We start from the raw sequence: 18,828 nt of genomic DNA on the forward strand, positions 1-18,828 counted from the left end.
CTGGAGCTCCTGTGCCTCCCCTCTGTGGTTACTGGCTGTGATGCTACTTCTCCTCAAGGTTTCCCTAATCTCTGACAGGCATTGATTCTCAGCCTCCCCAGCAGCCCCTGGGGCCTCAGTCCAAACTCAATAAGTTCCCATATATTGGGTGTGGCATCCTTGGGTTAGACAGACAACACAAGAAAGAAAGGGTGAGAAGAGGCAGGAGCAGAGGCCTTCCCTCTCTCCTCCTAGGTTTGCCCCTGGAGTACTCATTCCCCAATGTCCTCCTAAGGCTCTCCCTCCCCATCCTCCCCTCCCCCACTGAGCCTGGAAAGGTGCTGTTTGCCCTGTGCTCAATCCCCAGGGCAACAGCCCAGGCAGCAGGTGTGTGTGTTGAACCAGGCCATCTATGGAGTGCAGTGGCTGGAGATGAGCTTTGTTTAAATATTAAAGAAGTCAATCATTAATCAAGCTTCTCTTGGTGCCCAGCTACCCACTCTCTCCATTTGGGAGGGCCTGGACTGGGGCAGGGAGGGCCATGGGGCAGTTTGTAAGGCTACTTGCATCTCAGACAGCTAACAAGCAGCTTTTGGGGGCTGGATTATGCAGCCCAACACAGGGCAGGCCAGAGGATCAGCAGAAAGAGGTGCCGGCCAGTATACAGAGCCTCGTGCTCATGAACTGGGCGCTGATGATTTGTACAGGAGTGTCTGGCTCTACTTGAATACATTTTATAAGGGGACTGAAGCAGTGTCCAGTTTCTAACCAGAGCAGATTCTCCTCGGGTACTGCAGTCCCTGTCCAGCCCCACAGTTGGGCTCCTAAAGAAAGCATGACTATGAAGAACAAGTTCTGGGCATGAATTGGGGCTGGGGGATGGCTTGGAGGAACAAAGCCCCTGAGTCACTAAAACCATGGTTCCTGCGCCCCCAGGGAAGGAGGCTGGCCTGGAACCCAGGGCGTACATGGAATCACACAGTCACATGGCCTCACATACACGAGTTCACACACACACAGTTACAACTCCGCATGGACCCAGATCTGCCACAGCTGCACCCATTACAGCAGGGCACTATGTGTGCAAGCGGCCCCCTCCTCAACCTCCCCAACGTCCTCTCTGGCTTGGCCACCCTCCTCCTGCCCCCCAGCCTCACCAGTCACACTTGTGTCTAGTCCCAGCTCCACCATTCAGCTCTCATCCACGGGGGCTTCCTGCTGTGCTGTGTGAAAATCCGAACGGTCAGGCCGGTTGAGCGCAGCATCAGGATGAGGCAGAGGCCCAGCAGCAGCCACTGTTCTTTGACAACTTGGTGGGGCTCCATGGCTGTGCCTAGAAAGCAGGCTTTGGGTGGTGACTTGAGTGTCCTGTGCTCTGGTGTCCTGAGTACTGGTGTCCCGCGCACTGGTGTCTTGGGCCAGTGAGCTTTTTTTCCAGGATGTACAGCCTGTAGGCCAGCAACAGGACCACCAGTAACATGACAAAGCTCAGGGCCAGCAACACCCACGGCCTAGATTTGGCCTGGGCAGCGTCCAGCTCCAGACCCAGGAATGCCTCCTTGTCTGTTTCTTTCTCTGTGAAAGACATAGGAATCTTGCCAAGCAGGTGGAACTGGGGAGGGTACCTCATGGTGATCAGAGAGGATCTGACTGCCACGGGCCTTCTCCCTCAGCCTCTGGCACCCACCTTCCAAGCCAAAGTTGAGGGCCTTGCCTGGGAAGGAGAGTGAGAAAGAGAGCAAAAGGAAGAGAAGGAAGGGATGGTACAGATAGGGCTGTGTACCACATGGCACCCAGCAGTGGCTCCGTGCAAGAGTCGGGAGGCAAGGTGCCCACCCCGTGCTCAGAAGCCAGCCCGGCAGTCTAGCTGGAGAGTGGGCAAGGAAGCATCCGAGCGAGCTAGTGGCTGGGGCGTGGGCTGTGGTCCCGGCCGAGGCTGCATCAGGTGCAGACAGGGCTCCACAGCAGAAAGTCAGGTCATAGATGGGCTAGGGGTGAAGGCTGGGTTGCAGTAAGGGCTGGCCCAGGGCAGGCTAGGGTAGGGCTTGGGGCTAGAACAGTGGTGGGATTAGGGTCAGATTACCAAACCTTCAAAGGAACAGCTGAAGTCTGGCCAGCCCAGGATGTCCCCACGCCGCACATTCTCGGCGACCAGCCAGTTCAGCAGGGGCTTGAAGTAGGTCATGAGGGCCTTTGTACACACCTTGGTCTCCCCGGTTATCTTCTGCAGGGCCTCTGGCCAGGGCTTGCTCAAGCCCAGCTTTAGGACATCCCTGGGAGAGTGGGTACAGCTGTGAGGCTGTGTGGGGGAGTCAGCTGATGCTGCTGGGACCCCTCCGTATGCCCAACCCCGCCTTTAGGGCTGTGATACCCAGACTCTTCCAACAGAGCTCAGCACAGTGGATAAAATCATAAGCTTTGAAATAACACCAACCTGTGTTTGAGTCCTCTGTGGCTCAGCTGTGGGACCTTGGGCAAGTACTTAACCTTTCTGAACTACAATTTCCATATCCATAAAATGGAGAAAATAACAGTACCTATCTCCTAGGGTTGCTGTGTTGGCCAAATAAACACAATTCTCGGAGCATACTAGGTAGGCAATAAATGTTTGCCTAATATTATTATTATTATTATTACTACTACTACTGTGATGATTATTGTTCTCCTGGACTCAAATAAGCCTAAAGCCAAGAGGGAAACCTCATGTTTCCCATGAGGTGTTCAGTGTTAGTAGAGAGAGGTCACTCTTCAGTCTCTTCCGGTCTCACAGGGAGCGTTTGGGATGATTAGAGAGATAATAAGCATGGGATGTGTCCTGTGCACTGCCTGCAGCGCTGCAGAAATGTCAGCTCTGTCTCAAGGCACACCTAGTGCTTGGTGGCAGGGGGTCTAGCCTTAGGCAGAGGTAGCAGGAGGCGTATGTTGATGCTTCTCAACCTGTTTCCCCTGATCCGACCAGGAGAGAGGTGGGGCTGAGAGGCCCAGAAGTCAGAGTGTGGAATCTAGACTAACAGGACCCAGGTTCAGATCCAGCAGTGCTAGCTACGGGCCGCACAACCACAGACAGTCAGTTTAACCTCTCTTAGCCTCAGCTTCTTCATCAGTAAAGCCGGGTTCCATTAATACTTGCATTTCACTGTGGTGAGGATTAAGTCACATAATGGCAGCACAGAGGGCTTTGTTGCTTGCAAAGACTTATACACATCGCTTAATAAACAGCTAGGAAAGAATGAGGTGGGGAAACTAAAGGTCAGTGGATCCTTGGAAGAAACCACTGGGGGGAAATGTAGTTATGAGCCTAGAGAAATGGAGGAGAAAAGTCATCAAGATAGAAAGAAAAAAACAAACAAAACTAACTTTAAGTTAGAAGATTTTTATCAGATGCCAGGTCCTGGGAAAAAGGAAGGACCTGGTGGGGGAAAAGTTTCAACCACTCACAGTCTGCCTACTCAGAAATAGTCTTTCAGGCTGGGCGGGACAAGAGGTTTGATGTGGGCAGCACATGAAACTTGCAAGGGTGACAACTGGGCACTGCCTGGAGCCCTCAACTCCAACGTGGCAGCAACGGGCCCCATGGACAGGGTCAGGTCCTCATGGCTGGCTGCGTGAGGCAGGGGACTTTGGGAATTTGGACCAAGTCCACTTTGACCCTCTCTTCCCAGGAGAACCAACCCAGAGGCTGTCCCACGGCAATCACATTTAGGAAGATGAGTCAAAAATAGCAAAATCAAGTTTTAAGCTGTGTTAGGCAAAAGAGCAGCCAAGGATCTTGCCCCTCCCCTTCTCCCCTGCAAGCACGTGCCTGCCCCATCCCTCCACAATATGCCTAGTGACGACCGGCAAGGCTTCTACATGCTTGGTGTCAAGTCACACCCTGGGAGCCTTGTGTGCCCTGTGTGGAGTGGGGGTGGGAAGTGATGAGAATGACTGAGCTCAAAAGTCCCAGCGACCAAGCGGGATGAAGGCTCAGAGTCAAAAGTGAGTTGATGTTGGGAATTCCCTGACGGTCCAATGGTTAAGACTCCAGGCTTCCACTGCAGGGGGTGCGGGTTCGATTCCTGGTCGGGGAACTAAGATCCCACATGCCACGCGGTGCGGCCAAAACAAGAAAACACCACAAAACAAAAGTGAGTTGATGTATAGAAAATGGATGTCTGCTATTTTTTCTACTCCTGCGTTGGGGGTCAGAGATCCCTCTTTGATCCCCTGGCATGACCTCCTCACTCTCTTTACATGTTCATCAAAGCCCTTTCTTACTGCACCATCTCCTTTCTTGGATTACGGTTATTGATTTATCCTGTGGCCCATTGCCCCCTGCTGGACGCAGGGCAGGCTGGTTGGCACGTGCACAAGTAAATGTTTGCTGAATGAATAAATGATAGGCAGCCAGAGACATGAATGCAGGAAGCAGAGAGGCCTCTTATGTTTCACACATTCAGAGAAGCTCAAACCTGGGCAGTCAACTAGAATAAACTGCTGTAGTACGAAAAGATAGAAAAGCAAATAGACTAGGCAGACAAGAAGGCATGCAAGGTGTAACCCTCCTGCAAGCAAAGGCAGGCACCAGTCCTGCAACTCCATCTGGCCTTGTGGTTACTGATGAATGGCATGGTGGAATCACAAATGTGCTCATTAAATTTGCAAAGGATACTAAATTATTGTGGGTAATTATTAGGATACTAAAAAGAGGCTTTGGGGCTTCCCTGGTGGCGCAGTGGTTGAGAGTCCGCCTGCCGATGCAGGGGATGCAGGTTCGTGCCCTGGTCCAGGAAGATCCCACATGCCGCGGAGCGGCTGGGCCCGTGAGCCATGGCCGCTGAGCCTGCGCGTCTGCAGCCTGTGCTCCACAACGGGAGACGCCACAACATTGAGAGGCCCACGCACCACCGCAAAAAAAAAAAAACAAAAAAACCCAAAAAAAACCTCAACATGACCTTGACATGTTAGGGTAATGGACCTACTGAAATCGGTTGAAACTCAATGGGGAAAAGACCATGTCACTGGGTGGGCCTCATGTCTCAGTGGTTGGAGCGCTGATCTTAGGACCAGTGGACTAGGTCAACTTCACCAGACCAGTATCGTTTAACTTATGCAAGCAACAGGGTGAAAGATATTGTGTTCTGGAGTCAGTTTGGGCCTCAAAGCATGACTCTGCCACTTCCTAGTTGAGCGATGTGCACTAGGGGATCACATTACCTCTCTTAGCTTTGGTTTCATCATTTACGAAATGTGGATAATAATATCCATTTTGCAAAGTTATGAGCTGCTAACGTGAAACACTGTAAGAGCGCTTGTTAGGGAGCCCAGCCTGTAGCAGTAAATGCTTCCCACCATCAGGTCAGCCTCTCGCCCCACTCCAGGTTTGCTTCAGGACCAGAAAGCAGTGCCACAGAGGCAGGGATGGAAAGGATGGGCTAGATACCAAGTGCAGGAAAAAAGACTGCGGGTAGGGGGTCAAAGTAGACCACAGCTGATCAGAGTGTGCCAAGAGGCTGGTGTGAAAGCCACCTGGATCGGCCTGGGAACTGGGTTCAGATGCTTCCAAGAAAAGGTGGAAAAAGCAGAGTGCACCTTATCAAATGCTGCTGAGAGGCTAGGCAAGCGACTTGCCAGGAAAGAATAAGGGGATTCAGATGGAAGATGGAGGCAGAGGCAGGACTCCAACACTGGGTTCTGATCTGGGACAGTTTGGTTTATTGGCTATGTGAGTGAGGGAGGGAGTGAGTGAGTGAGTGAGTGAGTGAGTGAGTGAGTGAGTGTGTGTGTGTGTGTGTGTGTGTGTGTGTTAGCAGGAGGGGCTAAACAGTCTCTCTGACCACAAGGGGCTACACAAGAGGAAATGAGCTTTGATTAACATAGGAGAGACTGCAGTCTGACAGAAGGAAGAACTTCCACTAGAACACAAGCTCTGCTCAGGGGGCCTAGGGTGGCCAGGTGAGAAGAGGGGCCCTGGGGCAGGCTTCCTGCAAGGTGGGGAAGGGGAGCCAAGGACAGGGGAGGGAGGAAGGCACTCACTCCAGGAGCTTCCCAGCCAGCTAGGAGTTATAGAAGTCGCATCAGTGCAGGGGCCCCACGTGGCCTGAGGCCTTGCAGAGTGCTTCATGGAACTGGAACTGGAGCACGAGGCTGAGGAAGTACCTGGGAGAGAAGGCGAGGCTGGCTAGGGAGGGGTGGCAGAGGTGGGCCTGGGTCCGCAGTCACAGTGGGGTAGGCTGGCCCTGGAGCACTGCAAGGGCTCTCCTTCCTAGCCTTCTGAATCAAACCTATGCTGGCCTCCCTCGTTCCTTCCCTCCTCTCAGGGACATGAGACACGCTTTCCCATCAGCTCTGCCCTCCACGCGGGAGCTGACGTAAAAGCCCAGTGGGTTCAGGGCATGGCCCTCAGAAGGCTGTGCAGTCTGATGGGAGGAGGTGGGGAGGGTGCAGGGGGACGTTTGGATCTGCTGCCTTCCTGGAAATCCTCAGCCTGGGTCCTATGCCCCCGACTCCCAACTCGAAGAGCCGGTTCTGCTGGCAGGGCCCAGACCTTTACCGAATGTAGGGCAAGCTGGCAGAGATGTGGAACTTGGCGCCCGGATCAAAGTCATCCTCTGTCCGAGGGACAGTGGGGCACAGGCCCTGGGACTTCAACCTGGGGGCAGGGGGCAAACTGGGGGCTTGATAGTGCCATCCGGTAGGGTTCCCAGAGCCTTTTCCTTTTGAAACATTTGCACAGCTATCAAAGCGACTTGGCATGCAGAGGACACTTAATGCATTTTTACTGATTAAATAAATGAGTTGAAAACACACGGGATTGGGAATCAGAATCAAATAACAATAGTGAACACTGAGCACTTCCTCTCTGCAGGAACCGTGCCAAGCTCTTCACACAGACTCACTCAACATTGTCCTGGTTCTGGGGGCACAGGAGGGAATAAGCTAGGCAAGGTCACTGCTTTCATCCTAATGATGGGGGACGGTTGTAGACCAACCAACAAGGTCGTTTCATCTGATAAAAAGTGCCGGGGCTTCCCTGGTGGCGCAGTGGTTGAGAGTCTGCCTGCCAATGCAGGGGACACGGGTTCAAGCCCTGGTCTGGGAAGATCCCACATGCCGCGGAGCAACTAGGCCCGTGAGCCACAACTACTGAGCCTGCACGTCTGGAGCCTGTGCTCCGCAATAAGAGAGGCTGCGATAGTGAGAGGCCCGCGCACCACGATGAAGAGTGGCCCCCACTTGCCGCAACTAGAGAAAGCCCTCTCACAGAAATCAAGACCCAACACAGCCAAAAATAAATAAATATTTAAAAAAAAAAAAAGTGCCAAGAGGATACCAGGGGATAATGGGGTGGGATAAATTGGGAGATTGGGACTGACATATACACACTACTATATATAAAATAGATAACTTCTGAGAACCTGCTGTACAGCACAGAGAACTCTACTCAATACTCTGTAATGGCCTATATGGAAAAGAATCTTAAAAAAAAAAAACAGTGGATATATGTATATGTATAACTGATTCACTGTGCTGTCCATCTGGAACTAACACAACATTTAAGTCAACTATACTCCAATTAAAAAAAAAAAAAAAGAAGAAAAGAGAGTGACATCCCTGTGGTATAGTACTACTCCTATTCCCATTCTACAGATGAAGAAAACCGAGGCTTAGGGATCAGGGAATTGGTAGCAGGACACAGAACAGTCATGGGCAGACCCTAATAACGTTCATGTTCAGGTCTGGTTTTGCCCCTCTGAGCTGTGTGACTATGGGAAAGTTATTGTCACTGAGCCTTGTTGTAAAATGTTGTCTGTGAAATGGGGATAAAATGACCCATCTTTGGGATGAGACAAAGTCTGTGAACAAGCTCATCGTTTCACTGTTGGCCCACTGGAGCCTTGAACTATCCTCTGAGGGAAGTTCCTCTCTCATTGACAGGTTTTTGTTCAAGGACCAAGGAGTTGCCGTCCCTCTCCCTCAACCCCAGGTTTCCATCACTCAGGTGGTGGTGGGCATGGCCGGGAGAGGAAGGAAAAGGTCCTGGGCAGGCACTTCAGATGGCTGGTGGGGGTGCTCTCGGAGGGGGCACGAAGTCAAGACTCCGCCAGTCCCTCCAGTGAGGCCTGGCCCTGTATTCAGGGCGGGGGTGTGAGGGTGAGAGGACAAAGGGAGGGGCGCCCAGCTCTGCCATCCCTGGATGGCGGTGTGACCGCAGGGTGGTCACACCTTCTTCTGTGAATGGCCAACGTAAGGGCCTGGTGCAGAGCTAGCAGGCCCATCAGGGTCGTCTGTCACAAGCAGACCTGAGCTGGTCAGTCTGAGGCCTAGTGAAGATGGAGGAGCCATAGTCATGGGCAGTTATTACCCAAGCAAACAGCCAGGGGTCAGTGATGGGATGGACACAGGTGCCCCTCACTCAAGACTGATGCTGCCCGACTGCTGGTGGTGCTCCTTCTGTTGCCCGCAGACAGGTCTGGGGATGCTAAGTCAGAGGCAGGTGTGTGTGCGTGTCCAGGTAGCAGGAAAGGGGGCACTGGGCCTGCCCCTGTCCCATGAGGACTCTTTCCACAGGAGGGAAGGATCTCAGCCCCCCAAACACCCCTTCTGCTGGTCCCACTGGTGGGCACAGAAAGGGAGGGGGGGAGCAGGAAGGCCTGCCCGGCAGGCAGTGTCCTGTTCTTGGAGGAGCCCAGGCGCAACGAATGTGCGAGCTTCCCGGGCTCCCAGGATCCCCAGAGAGGCTAAGGGGACTGCTCAGCTGGTGCTGCACTCGACATGATCCCCCACGACTGCACGCTCGGGCCCCACCCACTTCAGCAGGAACGCTTTTGTCCGGTGACAGCAAACAGCCAACGCCACCCCAGGGCTTCCCCATGGCCCCAGGTCAGCAGCATCTCACTCCCAGCTCTGCCCTCACAGGAGAGGCAGCAGCGCTCTTTAGTAGCAGGTGGTACCCTTGAGGCTGCCCTGAAAGCCCTGGGAAAGCCCACAGCAGCGCTGGGCCTGGGCAGTGGGCCCGATCAGCGGTCCTCCCCACCTGAGGTTCCACCACTCCTGGTTGTACACGGCCTTCTCGATGGTGCCGTCAAAGACCTTCCAGTGAAACAGGTCCACCAGGTAGGCGAAGGGGATGAAGGCGATCTTCTCCAGGGCAACGTTCATCAGGAAACTGACCTCCTCTTCTGGGGAAAGTGGGGCCGTTAGGAGGCTGCTCCCAGTTCCCCCTCCCCTCAGCTTTGCCTGGAGAGCCCCAGCTGCAGCCCCAGGCCCAGACTGGCCTCCTATGATCCCCTTGGTCCCCATCACCTTCATCCTGGTGCTGGTGGCTGAGCAGGGCTCTGTTGAGCAGGTGCTTATGGGAGGAGGCCGAGAGGGTGATCACCGACCCCACGGCCTCTTCAAAGGCTGGGTTGGCGCCTGTGTGGAAGATCACAGAGAGGTTCTTGTACTGCAAGAGGTACTGGATATAGCCCATCTGGTGGAAGATGGAGAGCAGATCTTCTATGGTCACTTCAGTGCACTTCTTTATCCTAGGGTTAAAGGGCAGGGGTCAAGGAGCATGGGGATGCCCTGGGAGGAGAGATTTCTCCATTCAGGCTCTGTTAAGGGACGGGGGTGGTCGAGCCAGAGACCAGCAGGGCCTTATGCTGTTACTCCAGGCCTCACATCCAAGCAGCGGCCAAGCCCTTTGCTCTCACCCACCTGGCCCACCCCCCGCCCCCGCTGCCCTCCTGAGCCAGGCAGACAGGTGGAGAGCAGAAGGAGCAGAGGCAGGGGGTGATGCTGGCCATAGGCTGAGCACCTGAAGTCCTTCCCCTCGTAGACGTCCCAGGCGGATGCGTGGCACTCCACCTCCCGCCCGTCCGTTGGCCTTTCCGTCATGGCATTTTTCCAGAACTCAGGAGGGGTGGAAAGCAGCCCCAGGGAGGTGACGAATTTTTCAGCCTCTTGGAACATTTTCTCAGACTTCCACTGCTGTGAGGAAGAGGAAGTGCGTGGGGCCCCACTCAGGGCTGCGGAGTGGGCAGGGGCAGACCGAGGCCGAGCGCTGACCTGGCCTCACGTGATCTTCGTGATGTCCTCGGGGTGCTTCTCCGGAAGGGCAGGACCAGGTCTAAGACGCTGACCCAGGACTGAGCCCACATGTTGCCTGGAAGGGGAGGGGGAGGGCTGAGAGGAGGCAGGAGACCGGCTCTCCCCCGCCTGAGCTCCTGCCTGCTCGCCTGCCTGCTTGGAGGCCCACTCCGCCCGCCCTGCCTCTGCCGCCAGCTGGGGTTTTACCCAGAACGTGGGCTGGGATGGGCTCCCTCGGATCGATGAGCTCGGGCCCGTAGAAGCGATACAGGGCCCGGCGCACGCAGGCGCACGCAGGCGTGCAGGTTCACGTAGAGCGGCTGCAGCTCCTGGAAGAGCTGCTCCAGGTCTTCTTCCAGTGTGTCGGACTTGTACGTGGACCGCCATAAGGCCCCCATGTCTTTGTAACCCAGGAAAGGGGAGGGGGCTCAGAGGCGCTCACCACCCTTCAGCCTGGCCTGGCTGGCAGGAGACCCAAGCACCTTCTAGGGAAGCCACTTGACCTCCTAGATCCTTAGGGGTCTTCATTTGCCAAACAGGAAAAACACCTCCCAAAGCCACTGTCCGTATTAGATGAGATCAGGGTGGAAAGGCACTAAGCAAAGTACATACTGTGTGCTCTTCCCCTTGCCTGGTTGGATAGGACCTGGGTAAAGCCCTGTTCCGCTCTTCACCCACCTCAAGCCCTACCCATCCAGTCCGCCTTCCTTTAGCTCCTCCCAAGGACTTCAGGATGCTCTTTTCTTCTTGCTGCCTGGCTCGTTCCATATTTCAGGCCTTGGATAAACGTCAGCAAGGCTTTCCCTGACCACCTAGCTGAAGCAGGGCTCCCTTATTCTCTCTCTGCAGCCCCTTCCTGCTCAGCATTCATCCCAGCTGGCAACAACTGGAGATGTGCGTCTGTCCCCCAGCGAACTGTAAGCCCTAGGAGCGTGGGCACCTTCTTTGTCTTTTCACCTATGCATCCTCAGAACCTCCCCAGCACCAGCACACAGTAAGTGCCCCATCCCCGTTCGTGGAACCACACAATGAGTGACCCACCTTGCCCTCCCCAGTGGCAGGGCTCAGGGTTCCCATCTCCAGGTCCTACCACCACCCTTCCCCTCTGCAGACTCTGCTTCGCCCTTCCCAGCATTGCCCTGAGCCCCACGCAGTACCTGGTCGGCCCCCGGCTGGGCTGACTGGTAGGTGTGGGGCGGGGGAGGGGCCTCACCGTTGAGCTTCGCAGCTGCAGGTAGTGCTCGAAGGTGCTGCGGAGCTGGTGACCCACAGCATCCCGCCAGCCCTGCCAGGCCCACAGCAGCTCCCTCTGGTCCCGGGAGGAGGCCGTGACTTCTTGGAGGTCTGTGCCCGGAAAAGGAGCCAAGGTGGGACCCCACTCCGGCTGGTGGCCTTCTGCCCTCACCTGCCCCAGGCACCCACTCTCCCCGCCCCCCCCAACAGGGCAGCTGGGACCAGGGTGGGAGTCTAGAGGCTCCTAGAAGGGGCTGGTGCTGAGACTCTGGGGCTGGGAGGGGTGGGCTCGGGTGCTCCTCAGGTTCCAGGGGCAGGCAGGGCCCCTCGTTCAGGCACACCTGGGCCATGCTGTCTGTGGTCTCCATGTGGACCACAATGTGGTTGTACTGGGGGGACGGGTGTCACCCAGGGCAGGCCGGTACCTGTGGGCCCACCCCGGTACGAGCCCCACCAGCCTGGAGAGGCAGGCCCGGCCAAGGCATCTTCCCGCCAGCCTCTGCTTCCCTCCTCCTCCAGAGGAAGCTCTGGCCCTGCCTGCCAACCTCCCTCCTGCCCCCGGCGGCTCCCCGTCAGGCAGCCCACCCACCCTGGAGACCTGGGGGCCTGTCCTCACCTCCCGGAGCTCCTCCTTGGGCAGGACCGCCCTGTCCAAGTTCTGCAGCTTACTCAACATGCGCTTCACGGCTGGGTCCTGGAAGCTGGCGACCTTAAACAGGAGGGCCCGCGTGCCAAGAGCACAGCGTGTGCTGGGACCGCTCCACGTCCTTGTCCAGCTGGAAGGAGGGTCACTGTGTTTGTCATGTGAGGCTGAGGGAGAGTGTCAGGGTCTCACAGCCCCCCAACCTCCTCCCAAACCCCACTTTTTTTTTTAAAGATTTTTTTTTGATGTGGACCATTTTTAAAGTCTTCATTGAATTTGTTACAATATTGCTCTGTTTTGGTTCTGGCCGCTAGGCATGTGGGATCATAGCTCCCCGACCAGGGATTGAACCCGCACCCCCTGCATTGGAAGGTGAAGTCCTAACCACTGGACTGCCAGGGAAGTCCCCCAAAGCCCACTTTAAGGGTTTGGAATCATTAAAAATTTGCTAAGAGGGAGAAAGGAGGGAGCCTGGTCCTTAAAAGCAAGCAGGGGATATCTACAAGGGGAAAGAAACAACAGACTCTTACTTAGAGATCTTTAGGGCTACCAAGAGGCCTGGAGCTTACAGTCTGTTTTGACATGTACTTTGGGGCTTCCCTTTTTCCTCTAGCTCTGGAAAGGGGGCAAAAAAGTGTGGTTCCCCCCCATCCCCCCACCGAGACCCCTGAGAAGAGCAAGGGGAGAAGGGGCTGGGGTGGAAGTGGTACCACACCATCTCCCCGCGGTTATTCTTGGTGATGTTGGTGACATAGTTCCAGGTGGCCTCCATGAACTGGTTCCACACAACTTGGGCTGTACACTCATAAAACTGCAGGAAGGCCTTTGCCACGGCCTCATTGTAGAGCTTGTCTGCGGAGAAGGAGACGGGTATAATGCTGCCCTGGGAGGCGTCTGCCCCTGCCTGGTGCCCTTGTTTGATCCCATGCTCCTTCAGGTCCCAGCGCTACCTGAGTTCTGATCAGCCTCAGTCCTGAGCCATGGCAAGAGCTGCCCATAATAGAAGAGCACAAGTAGGGAAGGTCCAGGGCAAGTCCATCTTGTTCCCATGGCCAGGAGAACAGCAGAGCTGGGTGAGGCTATGGGCCAATCACGATCAAGCTCCATATTGTAACATCAGGGGCCAAAGGGTCAGCCATTGAACGTCAGAACTGGAAAGCCCCCATCTACCTTCTGGTCCAACTGTCCCCATTTTACAGGTGAGGAGACTGAGGTCCAGAATGGTCTAGCCATACAACCTGATTCACACAGCTAGTCAGTGGCAGAGCCAAGAGGAGAACCAGGGCTCTTGACTTCTACACCAGAGCTTGTCTCACTCTACTCGGTCACTTCTCCCTGGCACTGGAGCCACCCTTGGCCATGACCAGGGATTGATGCGTCTCCTCCCTCCACAGGCTGAGATTACCTCTGAGCAGGTGGGTGGGAGGATGGATGGATGGAAGGAAATGACATCTCCGGGTCTCTGGACTCTGGAAGCACAGTTGTCTCTCCGTGTTCTTCTGACTTGACCTCCTATGTTCATATTTTTGGCCTTTTTCTCTCTTGTGGGATGTATGACCATCCCAGGGCTGTGCAGGACCCTTCCTCCCTTTCCCTGTTCTTACACCTGCTTCCCCAGGGAGAGCCCGATACTATGAGTTTGCTGTCAGGAGGAGGCACGGAAGGTAGAGGACCATCTACTATGATAAAAATAGTACTTTTTGGTTGTTGTTAACTATTGTCATCATGCTATACATTACATCCTCAGGACTTATCTTGTAACTAGAAGTTTACACTTTTTGACTGCCTTCACCCGTTTCACCCACCCTCCCACCCTTGCCTCTGGCAATCACCAATCTATAAGTTCAGTTCAGTTTTGTTTTGTTTTGGGGTGTTTTTTTGTTTTTTAGATTCCTCATATAAGTGAGATCATACAGTATTTGTCTTTGTCTGACCTCTTTCACTTAGCATAATGCTCTGAAGTTCCATTCATGTTGTTGCCTTCTCTTACATGGCTAAATAGTATTCTTGTGTGTGTGGGTGTGTGGGTGTGTGTGTATGTGTGTGTATTACATTTTCAGTGTCCATCAATGGACACTAAGGTTGTTGCCGTATCTTGGCTATTGTAAATAATGCTGCAATGAACATGGGGGTACAGATGTCAAGACACTGGTTTCATTTCCTTTGGATAATACCCGAAGTGGAACTGCTATATCATACGGCAATTCTGTTTTTAATTTTTTGAGGAACCTCCATACTGTTTTCCAAGTGGCTGCACCAATTTACATTCCCACCAACAGTGCACAAGGGTTTCTTTTCCTTCATATCCTTGCCCACACTTATGTCTTGTCTTTTTGATAACAGCCATTCTCAGAGGTGTGAGGTGATATCTCACTGTGGTTTTGATTTGCATTTTCATGATTAGTGATGATTAGTGATGCTGTGCACATTTTCATGTACTTCTGGCCATCCATATGTCTTCTTTGGAAAAAAAAGTCTATTCAGATCCTTGCCCACTTTTTTTTTTTGCGGTACGCGGGCCTCTCACTGTTGTGGCCTCTCCCGTTGCGGAGCACAGGCTCCGGACGCGCAGGCTCAGCGGCCATGGCTCACGGGCCCAGCCGCTCCGAGTCATGTGGGATCTTCCCGGACCGGGGCACGAACCCGTGTCCCCTGTCATCGGCAGGCGGACTCTCAACCACTGCGCCACCAGGGAAGCCCCTTTGCCCACTTTTTAATCAAATTGTTTTTGTTGTTGTTATTGAGCTGTATTCGTTCTTTATATATGTTGAATATTTAACCCCTTATCAGATATATGATTTGCAAATATTTTCTGCAAGTCTGGGGGTTGCCTTTTCATTTTGTTGATGGATTCTTTTGCTGTGCATGAGCTTTCTAGTTTGATGTAGACCCACTTGTTGATTTCTGCTTTTGTTGCCTTTGCTTTTGGTGTCAAATCCAAAAAAATTCATTACCAAGACTGATATCTAGGAGCTTACCTCCTATATTTTCTTCTAGGAGTTTTATGGTTTCAGGCTTTACATTCAAGTCTTTAATCCATTTTGAGTTAATTTTTGTCTATGGTGTAAGATAAGGGTCCAGTTTCATTCTTTTGCATCTGGCTGTCCAGCTTTCCCAACACCATTTATTGAAGACATTATCCTTTCCCCATTGTATATTCTTGACTTTTGTCATAAATATATTGACCATATAAGCATGGGTTTATTTCTGGGCTCTCTATTCTGTTCTACTGATCTACGTGTCTTTTTTTTTTTTTTACATGTCTGTTTTTATGCCAATACCATAACGTTCTGATTACTATAGCTTTGTAATAAAGTTTGAAATCTGGAAGTGTGATGCCTCCAGCTTTGTTCTTCTTTCTCAAGATTGCTTTGTCTATTTGGGGTCAAAACATAGTATTTTTAAAAATGCAAAATACAGAGCTGAGATGGAAAGCAAGAAAAGGGACTCTTCAGATGCCTGGGAGACAAGGAGGGCTCATGCAGCAGTGAGTGGGGGCCCATGTGGTAAATCAAAGTTCATCCATGCCCAAAGGGCTGCAGCATTGGTGCCTGCCTGGGGATAGCCAGTCATAGTGGAAGTACTGCCTACATCAAGGGAGCCAGCAGATGGCTTCTTTTCTAAGGGAGCCCTGCAAGAAGCAACCATGAAACCGACCCGGAGGACATCTTCACAACCTGGTGTTGCAATGGGAAGGGTCCCCCTGCAGAAGGCTGTCCCACTGAAGATGGCTCATAGATCAAGATTTCCATGTGAAAGAGGAAGTCCAATGTAGTCGGTGTTAATAATGATTACCAGCCCTCACTGAGCATTTCCCAGGGGCGAGGGACCCTTTGAGGGCTTTCAGGACATGAATCCTCCCAACAAACCCATGAGGTAGGTACTGTGATCAACTCCCCCAGTTTACAGACAAGGAAAATGGGCACAAAGAGGTTGAGAAACTTGCTCATAGTTACCTAGCTAGCAAATAGTGAAGGTGGGACTCAAATCCACATAGTTTGACTCCAGAGTCTGTGCTAAACTACAGACACAGGCATGGATTAGACCTGAGGAAGGGCAGGTGTTAGAGCAATCTGAAAGGGACTTAAAATCTGGGTTTTACACCATCTACAAAAATTAACTCAAAATGGATTACAGACCTAAACATAAGAACTAAGACTATAAAACTCTTTGAAGAAATCACAGGGGAAAACTCCATGACATTGGATTTGGCAATGATTTCTTGGATATGATACCAAAAGCTCAGGCAACAAAAGAAAAAAACAGACAAGTTGGACCTCATTAAAGTTAAGAGTTTTTGCACATCAAAGGACACTAACAACAGAGTAAAAAGGCAAGCTACAGAACTGGAGAAAATATTTGCGAATCATAGACCTGATAAGTGATTAATATCCAGAATATATGAAGAGCTCCCCAAATTCAGCAGTGAACAAACAAACAACCCAGTTCAAACATGGGCAAAGGACTTGAATGGACATCTCTCTAAAGATGATATATAAATGGATAATAAGCACTTGAAAAGATTCTCAATATCACTAATCATTAGGGAAACACAAATCAAAACCATGAAATACCACTAGGATGGATATTACAAAGAAACAAACAAAAAACCCCAGAAAACATCAAGTGATGGCCAACACGTACAGAAACTGGAACCCTCGTGCACTGCTGGTGGGACTATAAAATGGCTCAGGCACTGTGGAAAACAGCGTAGAATTACCATATGATCCAGGAATTTCAATTTGGGGTGTATACTCAAAAGAAGTCAGAGACTTGAACAGATGTGGTGATGGTTGCACAACAATTGAATATACTCAATGCCATTTTTAACTGTACACTTAAATATGGTTAATGGGACTTCCCTGGTGGTGCAGTGGTTAAGAATCCGCCTGCCAAAGCAGGCGACGTGGGTTCAAGCCCTGGTCCAGGAAGATCCCACATGCCGCGGAGCAACTAAGCCTGTGCGCCACAACTACTGAAGCCCGCGTGCCTAGAGCCCGTGCTCCGCAACAAAGAGTAGCCCCCACTCGCCACAACTAGAGAAAGCCTGCACAGCACAACAACGAAGACCCAATGCAGCCAAAAATAAATTAAAAATAAAAAAAGGTTAAAATGGTAAATGTTATGTATATGTTACAACAGTTTAAAAAAAAGGTCTTTAAAGGGATGAGAGAAAGAACAGGATCTGTGAAGCAAGGATAGACTTTTGTGGAAACACAGTAGGTTTGAAAGTAACAGAGATGCAAAAATAAAAAATATAGTTATTAAATTGGAAAAACAGTAATCTCGATGCACAGGCTAAGACACAGCTGGGGAAAATCGCTTGGAGCACAGGACAAAAAAGAGATGAGAAATACGAGTGGGAATGAGGAGACACAGAGGACAAAGAAAGAAGCTCCAAGCTGGGTCTGGCAGGAGTCCCGAAGAGGAGACTGAAAAGGACGAGGAGATGACGGCTGAGCGTCTCGAGAACTGATGGAAGCCGAGTCCCTGAAGTGAACAAGCTCACCGCACTGCCGGGGCGAGAGCGTCCGATGGTGCACGGAGGAATCATGAGAAATGTCTATCCAGCTGGCAGTGAGCTGCTCTGGAAGACTTTCTCTGTCTCTCTAGTGAGGGGCTTGCCCTTCCAGCTCTCCAGTTTGCAACTCGAAGGGATGTTTGAAGTGGGAGGCAGATATGAAGCAATCTTTATCAGGAGATGATGCAGTCATTACAAAGAGAGGAGACTAGGCACCGGGAATTTGTATTATCTCATTCGATCAACTGCAGCAATCATGAGGCAGCGTCATAAGAACCATCATAATTATAAGCAGCATCATAAGAACCATCTCACACGTGTGAAAATGGAGGCTCAGAAAATGGAAGTAAATCACTCAAGGTCACATAGGTGGTAAGTGCAGAGGTGGGATTTGACTCAGGCCTAATCCAAAGCCACTGGACTCATTCATGAGCGCCAGAGTGAGCAGCTGGGGGCAGGGTGGGGAGATCAGAGAAACCACCATCACCCCTGGCCTGTGTGCGTCAGAGCTGTCACTGAGAAATGACTGCTTGATGGGCAGCGCAGGGCAGGGCTCAGCCTTCAGGCCACTGGGAGAAAATGTTGGAACGGCCCCTCTTCCTGCTGTCACCACCTCCTCTTCCCTAGGCCACCTCCGAGGTAGACACGGCCCCTCCTCGCTCATCCGAGGAGGCAGAAACAGGAGTCTGAATAGTTTTAATATCTCAAGAGGCCTAGTGGATAAGGCTGTTAAGTCTTCTTTGCACCTCAGACCTTTGGGTGTTGAATGCTGCTGCTCTCACGCTGCCCACAGCTCTGACAGGCAGCAGGAACCTATGTCATTCATAAAGATAGGAAAGGGGTGATGTGACAGTGACCTTCGTCTAGCAAACAGTTTTTGAAACATCAGGCTGGGGAGGGGGGTAATTACAGAAGTCTTTGGTGGTAGAAGGCTTGGAACTATTTAGAGGCTATGTTTATAGATTCCATTGTTCTAAGTAATCATAAACTTCCACCCTCTTGCAAATCCAAAATACCTCAACTCCACGTCATGCCCCATGGAACAGGCCTGTACAATTAAGTCTATGTACAACATACACACACAGACACACACACACAATCACAGACACATACACACACACACACACACAATGGCAGCTGGAGACTGGGGGGCTGGGCAAAAGCTGTGGACTAAAGGATGTTGGGGGACAGATACTAGGGGCTGGGCCAAGTCATCAGCAAAACCGAGAAGAGGCTCAAGGCCAAGGGTCTCCACAGAGGCGGCCAGGCTTTGGACAGTTTCTAGGTTTGGCATTTAAATATCTAAAAAAATAGGTCTAGTCATGTTAACTGGAAAAAAGGTTATACAACTGTAAATACAGTGTGACTCCACTTAAAATATGTGCTGAGAAAAAAAGGC

The 18,828-nt window shown here is 52.0% G+C and overlaps 1 protein-coding gene across 1 annotated transcript; it reads right to left on the reverse strand.

The window, feature by feature from the left end:
- Nucleotides 1–1,151: 1,151 nt before the first annotated feature.
- Nucleotides 1,152–12,947, reverse strand: ACE (angiotensin I converting enzyme; the record flags this gene model as incomplete). Its single annotated transcript, XM_082679168.1, is given in 22 exon segments — nt 1,152–1,340; nt 1,342–1,404; nt 1,406–1,554; nt 2,068–2,252; nt 5,995–6,014; nt 6,018–6,035; nt 6,039–6,117; nt 6,512–6,610; nt 8,996–9,234; nt 9,236–9,488; nt 9,761–9,964; nt 10,022–10,058; nt 10,061–10,108; nt 10,240–10,328; nt 10,330–10,454; nt 11,246–11,376; nt 11,567–11,654; nt 11,882–12,004; nt 12,006–12,041; nt 12,624–12,760; nt 12,859–12,880; nt 12,882–12,947. Coding segments are annotated over 22 exon segments (2,400 nt in total).
- Nucleotides 12,948–18,828: the final 5,881 nt, after the last annotated feature.

This window comes from Grampus griseus, assembly GCF_964374135.1.
Source record: "Grampus griseus genome assembly, chromosome: 20".
NCBI classification, from domain to species: Eukaryota; Metazoa; Chordata; class Mammalia; order Artiodactyla; family Delphinidae; genus Grampus; species Grampus griseus.